This window comes from Trachurus trachurus (assembly GCF_905171665.1).
Source record: "Trachurus trachurus genome assembly, chromosome: 22".
In the NCBI taxonomy this organism is placed as follows: domain Eukaryota; kingdom Metazoa; phylum Chordata; class Actinopteri; order Carangiformes; family Carangidae; genus Trachurus; species Trachurus trachurus.
This window is the reverse complement of record NC_139907.1, coordinates 6,655,060-6,671,357: the sequence shown is the minus strand read 5'-3', so window position 1 is coordinate 6,671,357 and position 16,298 is coordinate 6,655,060. Positions and strand designations below refer to the sequence as shown.

At 47.9% G+C, this 16,298-nt stretch overlaps 1 protein-coding gene across 1 annotated transcript in view; it reads right to left on the bottom strand.

Moving 5' to 3' along the window:
- LOC311005928 (BRD4-interacting chromatin-remodeling complex-associated protein) overlaps positions 1-15,821 on the bottom strand; it is a gene marked incomplete at both ends in the record, with an annotated part of 42,644 nt that extends 26,823 nt beyond the window's left edge. The window contains 10 exons of the mRNA XM_083998535.1: positions 3,555-3,616; positions 4,657-4,790; positions 4,901-5,495; positions 9,473-9,614; positions 9,699-9,784; positions 11,744-13,063; positions 14,358-14,546; positions 15,388-15,453; positions 15,644-15,686; positions 15,781-15,821. Coding sequence (XP_083854661.1) covers positions 3,555-3,616; positions 4,657-4,790; positions 4,901-5,495; positions 9,473-9,614; positions 9,699-9,784; positions 11,744-13,063; positions 14,358-14,546; positions 15,388-15,453; positions 15,644-15,686; positions 15,781-15,821 — 2,678 coding nt within the window. The remainder of the gene's footprint in view (positions 1-3,554; positions 3,617-4,656; positions 4,791-4,900; positions 5,496-9,472; positions 9,615-9,698; positions 9,785-11,743; positions 13,064-14,357; positions 14,547-15,387; positions 15,454-15,643; positions 15,687-15,780) is intronic.
- Positions 15,822-16,298: the final 477 nt, after the last annotated feature.

The following is a 16,298-nucleotide window of genomic DNA, read 5'->3' as shown; positions in this document are numbered from 1 at the left end:
ACGCAACGGCCCACATCCCGTTACTGCCCCCTGGTGGACGAACCGTAAACTTGCCGTAACTCCATCGTACATTGTCCGATTTGCTCGAAACTTCACGTGTTTGATGAGGGGACCGCCCTCGACTCAGCCGCCCGCGTCCGGTGGCGCGCGGGGGTTTCGACGAGCGCCCCGGGGGAGGCGGGGACCGGGGGGGTGTGGGAGCGGGACGCCGAGTGGCGTGGAACGAGGGCCCGTCATAGCCGCTTGCGGCTTTAATTATTCTTATTATTCTCCCGAACATATAATCGCCAATTTGACCCCCTTAACATGCGCGAAAACTCACCAAACTTTGTAGCCTCGTGGGGCTTCGCGAAAAATTTGATAATTTGCCAGCGTCGTATTTGGCCGGGGCCAAATGGCTAAATAGCGCCCCCTACAATTTTGCCAAAAACCCATAGGGAAAAAAATGACGTTAATGAAAGCGGACCAAAATCGCCACACTTATTTATCAATGGAATATGAACAAAAAATCCTCCTATAGCGAAGCCCAAAACCCAACAGGAAGTCGGCCATTTTGCTTCAAAGTTTGTTTACGCAAAACGAACTCCTCCGAGGGGTTACGCCCGATCGGCTCCAAATTGGGTAGAGAACATCGTTAGACCTAGCTGAGCTTAACTTGTGCTCCGCAGGTCTGTAGCTCAAAGCGCTTGGCCTCTGGCGTGCCCCGAAGTTCGGCGACTGTTTCGGTGCTCGCCATGTAAATACGATTGGCTCTCATGCCCTCATACTTGATCGTAGACGCTTCAAACTTGGTGCAAAAATCTATGGCGAGACCCTGAACGATCCGACATATTATTTGCCTACATCGCTCATAGCGCCCCCCGGTGGTAACAGGAAACGTACAAAAATTCGTTAAAAATCCATAGTTGACCAAATCGACTTCGTTCCACTTCTAATACATGCAAACCCGGATGGTGAAGCTACATCATGAACGCTTTGACCCTACGAGCAACGGCGTCCGTGTGCCGCCGCGGCGAATGTGTATCTTCCCAATTTAAATTACGTTTGCCTTTCACGCGCACATACTTCGTCGTAGCCACTTGAAATTCAAAGGACATGACGTTGGCTCCGCCCTGAACGTTTTGATGTATCGACTTCCTGCCTGGCTCATAGCGCCCCCCGGTGGTAACAGGAAGTACACAAAAATTCTTTAAAAATCCATACTTCACCCGATCAACTTCATTCCACTTCTAATACATGCACAACCAGTTGCTGAAGCTACATTATGAACGCTGTGAAGATACGACGAACGGCGTCCGTGTGCCGCCGCGGCGACTGACGATTTTTTATCGTACAATTACGTTTGCCTTTTTCGTGGCTTTAACGAAGTCGTGTCCTCACGAAATTTCATCCACAGGTAAAGAATGGCGAGCTCTTTCAGCGGATAGAGTCGTTTCCCATGGGCGTGGCTAAATGCCTCAATAGCGCCCCCTTGAAGTTTTTCCGAAATTCTCCATAGACAAATTTCTCTTACTTTGTCGTACACATACGAAACTCGACACACACCTGTATCATACCCAAACATACAAAAAATTGAATTGGAGCCACGCCCTAAACCCAACAGGAAGTCGGCCATTTTGGTTAGCATTTCTTTGACGCAAAACGAACTCTTCCGAGGGAGTTCGCCCGATTCACTTCAAATTGGGTACAGAACATCTCCAGACCAAGCTGATTACGGCTTGTGCTCCGCAGGTCTGTAGGTCAAAGGGCGTGGCTGCTAGCGCACGGCCAAGTTCCGCGATTCAGCTAAAAAGGTTTAAATGCTATCGCGCCCACAGATTTGATCGCAGCGGCTTCAAACTTGGTGCACATGATGATGACGTGACCCTGAACGATCCGACATATTACTTTCATACGTCACTCATAGCGCCCCCCGGTGGTAACAGGAAATGACATATTTTGCATCGACATTGTCCGATTTGCTCGAAACTTCACATGTGTGATGAGGTAACGACCCCGAACGCAACGGCCCACATCCCGTTACCGCCCCCTGGTGGACGAACCGTAAACTTGCCGTAACTCCATCGTACGTTGTCCGATTTGCTCGCAACTTCACGTGTTCGATGAGGGGACCGCCCTCGACGCAGCCGCCCACGTCCGGTGGCGCGCGGGGGTTTCGAAGAGCGCCCCGGGGGAAGCGGGGACCGGGGGGTCGTGGGAGCGGGACGCCGAGTGGCGTGGAACGAGGGCCCGTCATAGCCGCTTGCGGCTTTAATTATTATTATTATTACTGACAAGTAGTAGTTGGACATATTCATCCACTGGGCGAACAGGGATTCATTGCTTCATTATATTTTTCACAAACACTGAACACTGTTACTGAATTAGATTTTGACACGAGGCTCCTCCACAATAATCCCGGACCAGGATGAAAAAATTACACTTTTGTTATGCAAAAAAAAAATCCCACAAAGAAAATTCAAATCATTCAAATGAGCGAAGAGCGATTGATGCACTTGGCGCAGTTTCCTACTTTGCCCTCTGCAACAGCAACAGCATCAGCATTAGTAGTAGACAGTTAGCTGCAGTTGTGAACGTAGTGATCGTAGTAAAATGAGTCCTGGAGGACTGAGATTAAAACACATTAGTGAGGGATCAGGCTTAATCCATGTCGGTGAAACCAGCCAACTGTTATTCAATTAATAAATTAACAGAGGTAAGAAAAGCTCCTCTGCTCTGCATCACATCCACGAACATGACGAGTAGCTACAATCCAGCAGAGGAAACAAGTTACTCTGTTTGTCTCCGATCACATTTGATCAATAAGAAGCAGCTGCATCCATAGAAATTAATCTGCATCTTCATGATCTGCGTTTAAGTTTCCTTAAAGGAATAGTTCACCAAAAATATGAAATCAAGTCATTATTGACTCACCCTCATGCTGATGAATACTCCGGAGTAGTTTTTTATTCCTCAAAGTGCATCTGGAGACACGGGAGGCCGGTTCATTGTAAACTTTATACGAGAGTCAATAGGGCTCGACACAAAAAGGTCCATAAAACTACATAAAAACCATTTAATATTCCTCCACACTGCTCGTCCACTGCAATCCAAGTGTCCTGAAGGGATATAGTCCAGAGTTTACTCGAAACAACATAATTTAGGACATTTTTAGAGCATAACAGTCCTGCATTGAATTTGCCTGGGGCGCATGAACGTCAGAGCGCAATACAGGACTGTTTAGGCTGTAAAAATATCCTAAATGACGTTGTTTTGAGTAAACTCTGGTTTTTGTTGGACTACGAACCGGCCTCCCGGGTCTTCAGATGCACTTTGAGGAATAAAAAACTACTCCGGAGTATTCATCAGCATGAGGGTGAGTCAACAATGACTGAATTTAATTTTTTGGTGAACTATTCCTTTAAGTTTTCGGGGAGATAAACTATTTAAAAAACGTCTGTTGTGAGTCTGTGTGGTTGGATATTTCTCTTCTCGATGTGAGTGCGGTTGTTGAACTCTCCTTGTTGGTGCGGGAGCAGCAGCCGGATCAGAGTGTGTGTTGTTGGTTTCGTTACCTGTGCCGGCGCATTGCTGGTGTGAGCCTCTCCTCTCGCTGCGGCTCTGGAGGACCTGCCAGCTGGCACACACACACAACGTTTTGGATGAGATCAAAGGACGGAGACAGGAGAGCAATTTCAAGTCATTAATAATAAATCTGATGCATTTAACAAATCATCATTTCAAAGCTCACTACCTCTGTTTGGAGACCGGAGCCAAATCAGCCGAGAAGAAGCTACTTCTGATTCATTGTAGGAAACTTTACTGCTCATTATTTCTCAGAGTGTGAGAGAAAATGCATTTTTTTTATATTTTCTATTTGTACAAACAGATGAATATTTGTCATTTTATATCAGAGAAATGAAAATTTGATTGGTTAAACAATTTATCAGTCGGTTGAGGAAATTACTGACAGATTCATTCATAAAGAAAATAATCCGGAGCTGCAGCCGTGTTCAGTTCATATGGGTCTTTTCCAGTTATAAAATCTACATTATTAAAGGGATAGTTCAACATTTTGGCAAATTCCCCTAGGTTCGTTACCTTTAATTATTGGTGCATGTTGTTTTGAGATCAGCGGGGCAGAGACGTGAGCTGCTCAGTGAACACAATGGAGGCGAACGGTACAGGTCCCCTGTCCCTCATCAAACTCATCAAATACACAATCCAACAACCCCACAACGCTCTGGTGGACAAGTTGTGACCTGCACATTCACCACGCTATGAGATAATCATGTAACATTATGAGACAGAGTTGTTTTGGAGGCAAATGATAAAATATAATAAAATAAGGTAAATGAACTACATTCCTGACACGGCTGCTGGGTGGAGTGATTTCAGAAGTGCAAGTAGTATTTGCTTCACGTGCCGTAATGTTACATACGGTAATCATACATGATTATTTCATAGCGTGGTGAATGTGAAGGTCACAACTTGTCCACCAGAGCGTTTTGGAGTTGTTGGATTGTGTATTTGATGACTTTGACCTCCATTGTGTTCACTGAGCAGCTCACGTCTCTGCCCCGCCGATCTCAAAACAACATGCACCGATAATTAAAGGTGATGAACCTATACTGCTATGATGACTATAGGGATTATTAAAGTGCATGGATCTCCCACCTTGGTGCCAGTCTGCTGGTTGGTCAGGGGGGGGCCACACTCTCTGGGAGCCTGGACACCCGGGGCTGCAGGAGAGAGTGGACGGACATCGAGAGTAAACGCTTTACTCTCCACGGCCAAGGCAGCTGTCGGCTCTGAGAGGACGACACAGTGACAGGGATGAGGATGGTGATGAAGATGGGGACTGGAGATCAGTAATGATGAGAAGTCGGCGTCAGACTGTGATGGCAGCGGAGACACTCACTGTTTTGTGTGGTGTGCTGTTGGACAGCGGAGTCGTCTCCTCCCGTGGAGACAGCAGCAGCAGCAGCCGTGGGATCATCGGGCTGCTGCTGCTGAGGCACCGAGACGCTGGCGAGCAGAGAGGACGGGCTGCTGTGGACGGACGACGAGTGGGTCGAGGGCGGAGGCTGGGGGACGGACGGCTGCACCTGGACTTGGTTCTGGGCAAACAAGGCCTGCGAGACCTGGAGCTGATGAGGGAGCTGGTACTGGACTTGAGGCTCGACGGGGGGCTGCGGCGCCGCGGTCGGGGCGGGGGGGAAGCTCTCAGGTCCGGGCAGAGGAATCTGAGGTGTCACCGCCACCGCTGCTGTTCTCCCGCTGTCCTGCAGAGCCGGGGAGGAGCAGAGCAGCGACGTGTCCTCGAGGTCCGAGTGGAGCGGAGACGCCTCCACGTACTGGTCGGACATCGCGGCGTGGGCGTCCTGACCCGGGACGGGGCGGGGCTGAGGCTGCGGCTCTCTCTCATTGGCCACGGGGGAGGACAGAGGCGCCATCGGCACCACCGGCAGCGCTCCCACCAGCAGCTCCGAGGCGATGGGAGAGCTGAGAGCTTGCTGTGACAGGAAACACAGAGAACATCAACACATCAGACATGAATCATGCAAACCTCCCAGATTCAGTTTCTGTGTTTTGTCTCGTGTCAGTAAAGTTTAAATTCTAGGTAACACTTTATACAATATTATATACACACTATTAAGCATTAGCATTAAGCATATAACAGGGATGCAAACGGGTCAGGACCAAAAAAGAGAGGAATTGTCTGGCGGGCGGGCGGGCGGCGGGGGGGGGGGGGGCCTCACCATTAACAATATCACAGAAAAGTCAATTTCCAGTAGTTCAACCCCAACCAAGTATTGAGTGCATATAGATGGACAGTTTTCAGAAGGCCAACATTTCTAGATTAAAAATGCTTTAAAAAAATAAAAACCATTGCAATATTTCAATTTTGGAGATACTGATTTTTAGGTCTTCACTGAATGTTAGTCATATACTATTAAAATAAACAGAAGAAATAAAGACATGGGATTTAACATCCCATTCAGTGTGTAATGGACATATAGGCCTATATAATGTGTTAGTTTCACTTTAATTGAACACATTCTACATCGCGGAGGCGACGTCTCTCCTTCACCGAAGAAACGGAGCCCCGTGGGAGACACCTGCCTGACACAGCAACGGACATGCACGCGGATACGCGCCGCTTTGGGTAACGAGCGCGCACGTCGCGTCTACATTGGAGGTGAATAGGTAGGATGTTACCAGTGTAATCAGAGACAACCATGAATGAGTTGTCGCACACACTGAGGTGAGCAGCAGCAGAGCGGCCGCACCGTGACCGCGGTCCGCTCCAGCTGCCTGGTGTCCCCATTACGCACCACGCGTCTTTTCAGTCACTTGTCCAACTTCTCCTTCACTGTTTTTTTTCGAGACAACACTCATTCTCTCTTTTACCGGCGGTGTCAGCTGATGTGCACATCTGCAGCAACCCAAACAAATGCACATGTTACTGTTGACTGGCTCTATTCCAGCCACATGATTGGTTCGGCGCGGTGGAAATCTCATTATCATTGGTTATTTGTATTGTCTGCCAAAACATGGATGAATGAATGAAACCTATCGACCACGTCTCATATTTCTATCGAGGAAAAGTTATTTCACAATTTATAGACACAACACCGACAAGCACTGAGAGCCGCATGTTGCAGTTAAGTTATATAGGCTATAAAAAAAATAATCCGCAAATGATAAACCGACGAAAAGGTGCAATTTGCCACTTAACTTCTTGTCGATGTATTATTTGCGGGGGCTTTCGGGGGATCTGGTGACGGTGGAGGATCTGGGACTGATTGACTGTGGACCACCACCAGTCTGATCAGGTCCATCACAGCACAGCAGCTGCAGCACTGCCCCGCTGTCACATTACTCTCGCGTATCAGCGCAATCTGTTTACATTAAACCGACATCAGGAGAATAATGAGAATTAGCCTATGATTTAAAATATATATATTTGTTTCGAATTTTGGCCCCTGGATCATGATTTTTTTGGGCGCATTCTTGGTAAAAAAAAAAAATCCTCTAAAAAAAAAGACAGTTGGGATGCATAATGTGTCTCATAACAGTATACTGTGCGTCACGTTATCGTCCCCCCCCCCCTCTGTACTGAGCTGGCCGGTACTGGGTATAGCGTCCTGCTGATCACCGCGCTGAGGCACCGGCCGGTCTGAGCTGCGTTCATGTGCCGACTTTAAAACTCTCCAGTCAGTGACCTGGTGGCGGCTGTTTTGGTCGTCAGCATTTTATCCACGCAGCGACCGTCCACGGCTTAGTGGTGTTTTATTCTAGGGGTCGGTGGTGTTTTATTCTAGGGGTCGGTGGCGGCAGCAGCGGCTCCACGGTGAGGGGGGGGGGGGGGGGGGGGGGGGGGGGGCAGCTTCTGCTCACCTGACTCTGTGCAGCTTCTTCATTAAATCCAAATAAACAGTCCGACACAGCGACGCACTGCTCCTCTTTGACTAAAGTCTCTGTAGCTCATCAGCCCGGAACTCGCCGTCATGGATCAGAAGCGACGGCGGCGTTTGGCCTCAGTGTCTCGGACTTCCAGAGCAGCTACAGCAGCGTTGTGACCTCAACCATGGTTGGTGAGAGCAGAAATGTTGTTGTAGGCCTGTGCATATTCTCATTTGTCCAGGTCATAGTATTTCAAAGGAGGTTAAATCGAAAGCAACTGGACTTATACTGAGTCTCCACACCAGTTAGTTGGTCCAGTCCCAGCCTGGTCAGATGCTACATGAACTGATGAAGCCTCATGGATGAAGGTGAAACGTCTTCCTAGACAAATAACTAAGTCCAGTTGAACCTCCTTTGAAAAAAAAAAAAAAGTTGTTGGCGGGCTCGTGAATTTTTTTTGAAACGAGTGAAAACGAGCGATAAATCGCATTTCTCGCGTATCTCGCGTTTGGTTGCGCGTAAAAGCTCGCGCGAAAAAAAAGCGTTCCTCGTGTTTGTGTGGGAAGCCCCTGTGGGTCTTCCCACCAAACACGATGAAATAAACGAAGACGCGAGGGTCCCGTCGCCATAAAAGAATCGCGTGTATTGCGTCGCAAAAAAAAAAAGTCGCGTATACCGCGTCTCGCGCCTAATCGCGTCTTTGCGTCACGGCCTTTTACACCGCGGACGTAACGAATAAACGGTGACGGTGTGAACGAACAACATAGAACAGGACCAGACGTGGCGTTGTTTCCTCTTTTCACCTACAGCTCCACTCTCCCTTACTTACACTAACTACTGTTATTGTTGAGGCCAGAGAATTGTGGGATTTGTAGTTTTGGACCAATCGCAGGTTGTGCTCTTTCTTTTTTGTGATTTTCCCGGTTCACACATGTCTTTTTTTTTTAGGGGCAAATGCGAGTGAAATGCTCGCCCATGGTGGGCATAAGAAAATTTAAGACCTGTCTAAAATTATTTAAGACTTGAACACAATAATTCAACAAATTTAAGACATTTTAAGGCCTAAAACTGTGTAATGGACATATAGGCCTATATAATGTGTTAGTTTCACTTTAATTGAACACATTCTACATCGCGGAGGCGACGTCTCTCCTTCACCTCTGAAACGGGGCAGAGCTCCGTGGGAGACACCTGCCTGACACAGTAATGTACGTACCGACTGCACGCGGATACGCGCCGCTTTGGGTAACGAGCGCGCACGTCGCGCGTCAACATTGGAGGTCGGCAGTTATCAGTATGATCAGAAACCATGAATGAGTTCGCCTCAGTTTCACGTGATTGTCACTGTCAGCCTGTTAGAAAAACATTTTACTGACCCCAGCTGAGACGCTGAGACCCCCCCCCCCCCCCCCCCCCCCCCACCCCCCCCCTCAAAACAAAATCTCTTCGGATCTGAATGATTCACACAAGTCACCTAATTGGTCATGAAAAAAGCGAGTTTCGCTTTTCGGCGCGCTGTTTGCATCCCTGATATAAACACAGTTAAAAATGTTTTACTCATCACTAACTGTGTTTATAAACTACATACTAATGAGTGTTCATGCGTTATTAATTAAGAATTCAGTATTTATTCATGCTTAACTAATTCTTAATAGTGTGTACTTATTATAAAGTGTTACCATATTCCAAATTTGAATAGACTCATAATGCCATAAAGTAGCATACCTTATTTTATAGATACAGGTGCATCTCAATAAATTAGAATATTATTGAAAAGTCCATTTCCAGTAGTTCAAGTCAAATAGCCCCTATAGTATTGACTGCATATAGATGGCCAACATTTAAAATGCTTTTTTAATTCGTCTTCTTAAATATTCAAATGTATGAGATACTGAATGTTAGTTCTTCGTTAAATGTAAGCGATAATCATTACAATTAAAAGAAATTCAATAAATAAAGACATGAACTCTTTCATTCTGTGTGTAATGGATCTATATAATGTATTACGTAGTTTCACTTTTTGAATGGAACTCCTGACATAAATAAACTTTTCCATCTATGAGTGACTCTCGAAGCCTCTGACCTGTTGCAGATGTTGCATGAAGGACGGGTTCTGACTCATCGAGTGAGCCACCTCCTCCACCACTTGGTTCATTTCCGCAGAGGGCATCAAAAGTTTGGGGATCTCCACAGCTGGATCCGGGGCCAGAGGTGGTTCAGGAGGAGGAGGAGGAGGAGGAAGAGGAAGAGGAAGAGGAGGAGGAGGAGGAAGAGGCTGTTGCTGCTGCTGCTGCTGCTGCTGCTGCTGCAGGACCGTGACGACGGGAGGGGGGGAGGCCTGCAGCGCTGCGGGGGCCGGCTGCACCGAGACGTGTTGGAGGACGTGTCCGTAGGGCTGCAGAGGGAGAGGAGACGGAGTCAGCTAAAACCTCACAACCACCGGGTTTAAATAAGACCAGTGGGGTCATTCGACAAGAAAAAGTGACAGGCAAAAGTGCAAAACAAATATATTCGTTAACCCTTTAACTTACCTATAGGCTGCTAATTACATGATTATGTCAAGAAATAACAAATAATTGCACAGTAATGTTAAGAAATAGCCTAAAGAATAGTCAATTTCATAGTAATGTCATGTTTTTCATAAAGGCAAAAGATTACACATGCTTTTCATGCTTTGAATTTTTTGGGAAAAGCCAGAATTTTTCTCGACCAAGTCCTTGCTGTTATTTCTGGGCTATTTCTACGCAATCAATCATTATTTCTTGGCTATATTTCTCGACATTACTATGAAATTGATTGTTATTTCTAGGCTATTTCTAGACATTATCACACAATTAATTGTTATTTCTTTCTTGGCTATTTCTTGACATTATTACATAATTAGCAGCCTGTAAATTAAAGGGTTACCAAATATTCTAAATGTAACTTCATTTTGAAGATATAAATAGATAAAAGCTCCGATGACTCATTTACATTTACATTTTATAGTGTTTCAACTCTGAATCACATCAGAGATGTGGCTATGAAACAGTCGATTGTCCAGATTCAGGCCAGAGCTCAGTCACATCACGTCAAGTCAGACTGATTTGAAAAATATCACTGGACAATTTGCAACTTAAAGGTTGAGTCTGGAGTTTTGTGCCCAAAAATAAACACTAGACTTATACAAATGAAATCCATCTTAATCATCACCTATGGGCTTCTAGTCCTGTGTGGTGGTGACTGTGTCTGCAGCGTCCCCTCCCCTGCCTGTATTTTGGTCTTTTGCTTTGTTTTGTTGTGCACGGGGACGTTTCTGGGTGGAGAGCGTCTGTGTTTTCTCTCCAGCCAATGACAGAGCTCAGGTGAAGCTACTACGTGCAGCAGAGTAGGAGGGCTCAGTCAGGGCTGCTAGCCGCACTAGCTGTCTCTGATGCTAACGAGTGCTAGCACGTCTCTCTCTCTCTCAGCAGCAGCAGTCAGGACCGCAAAGAAAAAGATATACAGTCTGAGTGAAGCGTTGGAGCCACGGACCGATTCCCGACCGTCGCCGACAACTAAAGCTTCGAGTGGTAACAAGTATGAGGACTGTTGTGGGGCGCTAGCTCGATGCTAACTTCGGCTAGCGGTAGCGGTTCGCATCCGCCGCTAACACCGTCTTCCCAGCTCACCACAACGGCATAACAACATAACACCGGAGGCTCCCAGTGTTGGTGACGGACGGCTATCGGCCCACAGCTCCAGCGCTTCACTCGGACTGTATTTCCTTTCCTTTGTGGTCCTGATAACCGCTGCCGTCTGAGGCCGGAGGCTACACAGCTTAGCCCGAGAGGAGGGGCCCAGTTTCAATGTTTTGTTTCCAAACTGCAACGAACAAAATTCCAGACTCTACCTTGAACCCAGTCGACCAAGAGGTTTTCTACAGTATAAAAACAAAGAGAAACTAATGTGCACAAATAAAAAAAAGGCAGTGGCAGTGGTGATGAGGTGTGTGGATCAGGGGCACATGACATCTTTCCGACTACCCATTTCTCCGACCATACATTTCTTTATTTTTGTGTCCATTAGTTCAACCTCCCATTTCTCCGACTTAAGTAACCCTAACCCTAACCCTAAACCGTAACACTGTAGAACAACTCGGATTAATGGGTAGTTGGAGAAAAGAGCGGTCGGACTGACGTATGCTCCCCGTGGTTCAGCCAGAAACAGACGTTCTGCTGTTTTTTTTAATCTGGTTTCTTGGTGAAAGCTGCAGAAAAAATCCACCATAAACACACAGAACCTTTAGCTGTCATGTCAGATTTCCTTCTCTCTCTGTCCTCGGAGGAACGTGTTGACGCTGCAGACTGACAGACTGACAGATGTGACAGCTCACCTGTGGCAGCTGGTGGAAAGTTTCCTCTGAAGCCGTCGTCCTCTCTTCTTGCACGGCAGCTCTCTCCGGCGGCAGCAGCACCACGGACGCCTGCTGGAGGCTCAGCTGCGCCTCCGGTGGCGCCGGGGCCGGGGCGGCGGCGGTGGCGAAGGGGAGCCCGTTGACGATCGAGATGGAGGTGAGATCCGACGGGAGAACTCCCGAACTGTTGATCAGAGTGATGTGGTTCCCGAGAGCGTTGCTGTGGACCAGCGTGGCGGCGCGCTGCCCCTGCCCTCCTCCCGGCGTGTAGGCGCCCGCCAGCTGTGCCGGCATCTGGAAGACAGTGGGAGGCGCCGACTGCAGATGCAAAGGTCCTGAAAGCACGGTGGCCTGGCGGAGCGCGAGCTGCCCCGTGGGGGTGGTGAAGACCGGGCTGAAGTTCAGCTGCCTCTGGGGCACGGCGAGGATCTGGGAGCCGTCCATGGGGCCCTGGTGGTGGCCGGCGGTCAGCAGCGGCCGAGCGGCTGCGCTGGCGGACTGAGAGATCGTGACGGGGGACTGCCCCGGAAGAAGGAACTGGTGGTTTTGGCCTTGGAAGAGTCCCTGAGGCTGGAGCACGAAGGAGCCGCCCTGGTTGACCAGCTGCAGGCTGAGCGGCTTGGGGAGCTGCTGCTGGGCCGGCGCCGGCTGCTGCTGCTGCGTCGGCGGCGGCGGAGCTGTCGGCTTCTGTCCTGGAGGTTGGGACAGTAAAATGTTTGGAGGAGCGGTGAATGTGAGACCTGGGGTGTGTTTCTGCCCGGACGGCTTGGGGCTAATTTGAACCAGTCTGGGCTGGATGCTGATGGGGAGCTTGGGCTGGATGGGGAGAGGGGCCCGCTGCAGGACGATGCCCTGCGCCGCCGCCGCCGCCCCTGCTCTCAGGGTCGGAGTGATGAGAGGTCGAGTGGTCACGGCCTTGTGGATGATCATACTGGAGCCCTGGGCCGGACTCAGAGAGAAGGAGGTCTCTGGAGACGGAGCGGGGAACACGTTTCCAGGCAGGAGCCCCATCAGCTGAGGAGGAGCGGCGGGTTTCAGCGACGGGCAGCCGGGTCCGACGGCGAGAAGCGACGGCTGCGGAGGCTCCACCGCCGCCTGGGTGTCTCTCATGGGCAACGTGGCGGCGACGGGCAAGGTCACAGACTTGGGCAGGAATGGGATGGCGGGAGGAGAGAGGAGGGGAGCGGGCGAGTACAGGGACAGGTTGTCCCCCGGCTGGGCCAGACCGGCCTCCAGAGCCATGGTCTGCTCCGTGATCTCGGCCTCCTGCAGGCTCTGCTGCAGGATGTCGCACGCCACCTGAAAGTTAAAGGTGCCATATGTTAGAATGTGGCCAAAAATGGTTACTGCAGTCAAATTCAAAACACAGCGATCTCATTTTTTCTCCCAGTCGTAGCGGCAGCTCAGTGGAAGCAGACCTGAGGCTGAAATGCCACTGACAATTTGATGATTTGCAGTCTGCAAAAAAAGATTTTTAATGCGAATACTCTGGCTGTAGCCTACTACTGTTGTTGGTGAGTTCATCATGTTATATGAACATTATTCCTGAGTCTCTGTGACATATTAGGAGGATTTTACGGCCAGTTGCTTTAGATTTCTTCCATATTGTACCTTTAAAGACAGAAACCTACTCAATAAGGTTGTCAAGTGTTAGCAGTAAAATCTGCACAGGGTCTGCACAACAAACTTTACAAGAACTCTACAACAAACAGCTGATCAAGAAAGCAACCTCCTTCGTCTTGTCCGACTGCTCTGATCCCTTACATAAACAGTTTCAGTTTTTACAATCAGGTTCACTGCTTAGACTCCCATTTGCAAAGGCAAACAGATATAAACAATCCTTTGTACCTTCCGCTGTTCTTCTTTTAAAGGTCCCATATTATACTCTTTTTACTCAATTTCACTGAGCTGTCAGACGTCCAACTAAACTGTATTCGAAATGTAGCTATTGCCCTAAACTGATCCGTGGTCCTGAATGTCGGCTGTCTAAAAGTCGCTCAAATGAGCTCTACTGAGAACAAGCTGTTTCTGGGCCTGCACCTTTAAGTAACATGGTTACTGTACTACTACACGGCAAAGATTATTACCACTTTATGACTTAAAATTGGTCGGTATTTCATCAATTTAGCTCAGGAGTTTCTTGCTGTGCGCTGCAGCCATAGAAATAGACGTGGTAGGCGTTTTATCGCGCTGAGGGGTCGGCCTCACTCCTGTCGTGACATCACCACAGGAGCTGAGTCTGAACATCCTGTATGAGCACCGTTTTACCAGTCGGTGGGCTGCAGAGTCGATGCAGGACCCATTTGCTTTCCTCATTCTAGGAGTTGGTAGGCTCAGGGAGGATCAGTTTATGTATGTAGAGACCAGAAAAAAACTGTTTTTCATAATATGGGACCTTTAAATGCCAGGAGGAAAAGGTAGGCCTAGTCAGGGTGAAACAGCCTTCCCTCCTAACTATAGCGTTTTTCTTTTTCTTTTTATCTCGGGTCTGTATTGCGATTTGTAATTTGTTGTAATTTATTATGCTGTGTGTTCAGTATATTTGCTTTGTGTGCTCCTGCTGTTGCATTGATTGATTGATAGATTTATTGACCTCCGCCTCCTCCGCCTCCCGCACTTCTCCCTTCTTCGCCTCGCATCCGCCCTGCACCACCTGCGGCTCGTCGTCGTCTCCACCCTCCGGCGATGACAGCAGTGCCTCCTCCAGGAAGGACAGGTCCACGCAGCCGGGCGGAGGCGTGTCTGGGGAGTCCCGGCCGTCTCCCAGCAGAGAGACGGGGCTCTGGAGGAGGAAGAAGAAGCAACAGGAGAGAGGGAAAGGAGTGAGAGAGAGGGGAGAAGTGTGTGATTAGCAGGAGTTAAAGGGATAGTTCACCCAAAATTCAAATTTCACTCATTATCTACTCACCCTCATGTCGACTAAGAGCTGTGAGAAGTTTCAGAGTCCTCCGTGGCTTCTCTGAGTTACAGGGGGGCTCGGCGCAGCAGTATTTGTCCATATAATGGTTGTGAATGGATACCAACTTTCTTTGTCCAAAAAGACACACCAAAAAACATCCAAATACCTCCATACTGCTCGTCTGTAATGTCCCTCTTGTATTGAAGCTCTGACATGAGAAATTGTTCGGCCGGTCAGTGCAAATCACGAGAGATTTGCACTGACACAGGCAGAGCAGTGAACTGAGACACTGGGAGCTTACGCTACAAACAAGCTTAAAATATAGACTTATTTAATTTTTTTCGGAACAATTTCTCATGTCGGGGCTTCAATACAAGAGGGGCATTACAGACGAGCAGTATGGAGGTATTTGGATGTTTTGTGGTGTGTCTTTTTAGACGAAGAAAGTTGGTATCCATTGACAAATACTGCTGCGCGGACCCCCCCGCTGTAACTCAGAGAAAGGACGGAGGACTCTGAAACTTCTCCCAGCTCTTAGTCGACATGAGGGTGAGTACTGTAGATAATGAGTGAAATTTGAATTTTGGGTGAACTATCACTTTAACAGGAAGCACAGAATGAGAGAGAAAACTCATCCTCCTGGGAGGGAAAAGAAAAAAAATTGCTGGTTGTTGTGACGCTGCTGCTGCTGCTGCTGCTGCTGGCGGCGGATCCAGACACTCACCGGGGCATCTGCGAAGAGGGAGGGCTCCCCAGAGGAGGAGTTAATGAGCAGGTCTTCAGTCTGCAGCTGTGGTGGGAGAAAATCAGTCGATTTTGGGGGCTGGGCTCGTTTACACTCGTTCTACATGCATGCACTGTCAAATTATGACTCTTTCCCACCCTCGTTCCACCACCACACGTCTCACAAGAAATAGCCTACTCCCCATCTCAGATTTAGCACTATTGATTTTCTCTCTATTTAAGTCGACTTTTGTTACCTCATTGGTCCCATGAAGGAAGTCGTTCAGGGCTTGGGGATCACTGTGAAGACGAAGAGAGAGAAAGATTATTATCGAGTAAAAAAATAAAAACGAGGTTTAGTTGTTTTCATTCCAGCAGAATTGGACAAACTCACCACAAAACATCAAGTAGACAAGTCCCATCTTCATCCTCCATGTCAACTAAAGGGAAGCAGAGGAGGACAGACGGCGTTGTGATTGATCATCGAGGGAAAAGTCAGATCATTACATGTGTTTTAATTGTCATGATGGCTGCAATATGAGTTCATTTTCATTATCAAACACTCTGTAGGAGTTACTGATCCTTTTAGAGATCAGACTCTCAAAAATATGAGTCTGATAAACTCCTGCAGTAAAACCACAACTGGTCAACCAGAAAGCTGCTGCATGAGTGATATATTGTGAATGTGCCTATTTGCTTTTCTATTAAATTATGCTTTAAAAAAACATATTTAAACATGAATAATGTCAATTAATGAACTGTTTGCACTAAAGATTGTCATTAAATAGTACAATACACATGTCCACACTGTTTTATCTAAGATATACATAAAAGCTCATATAAACTTTGGCCTTTTTGGCTCGTAAAAGATTCATATGACTGATACATTGTTATTTCTGTTGATTGAATATT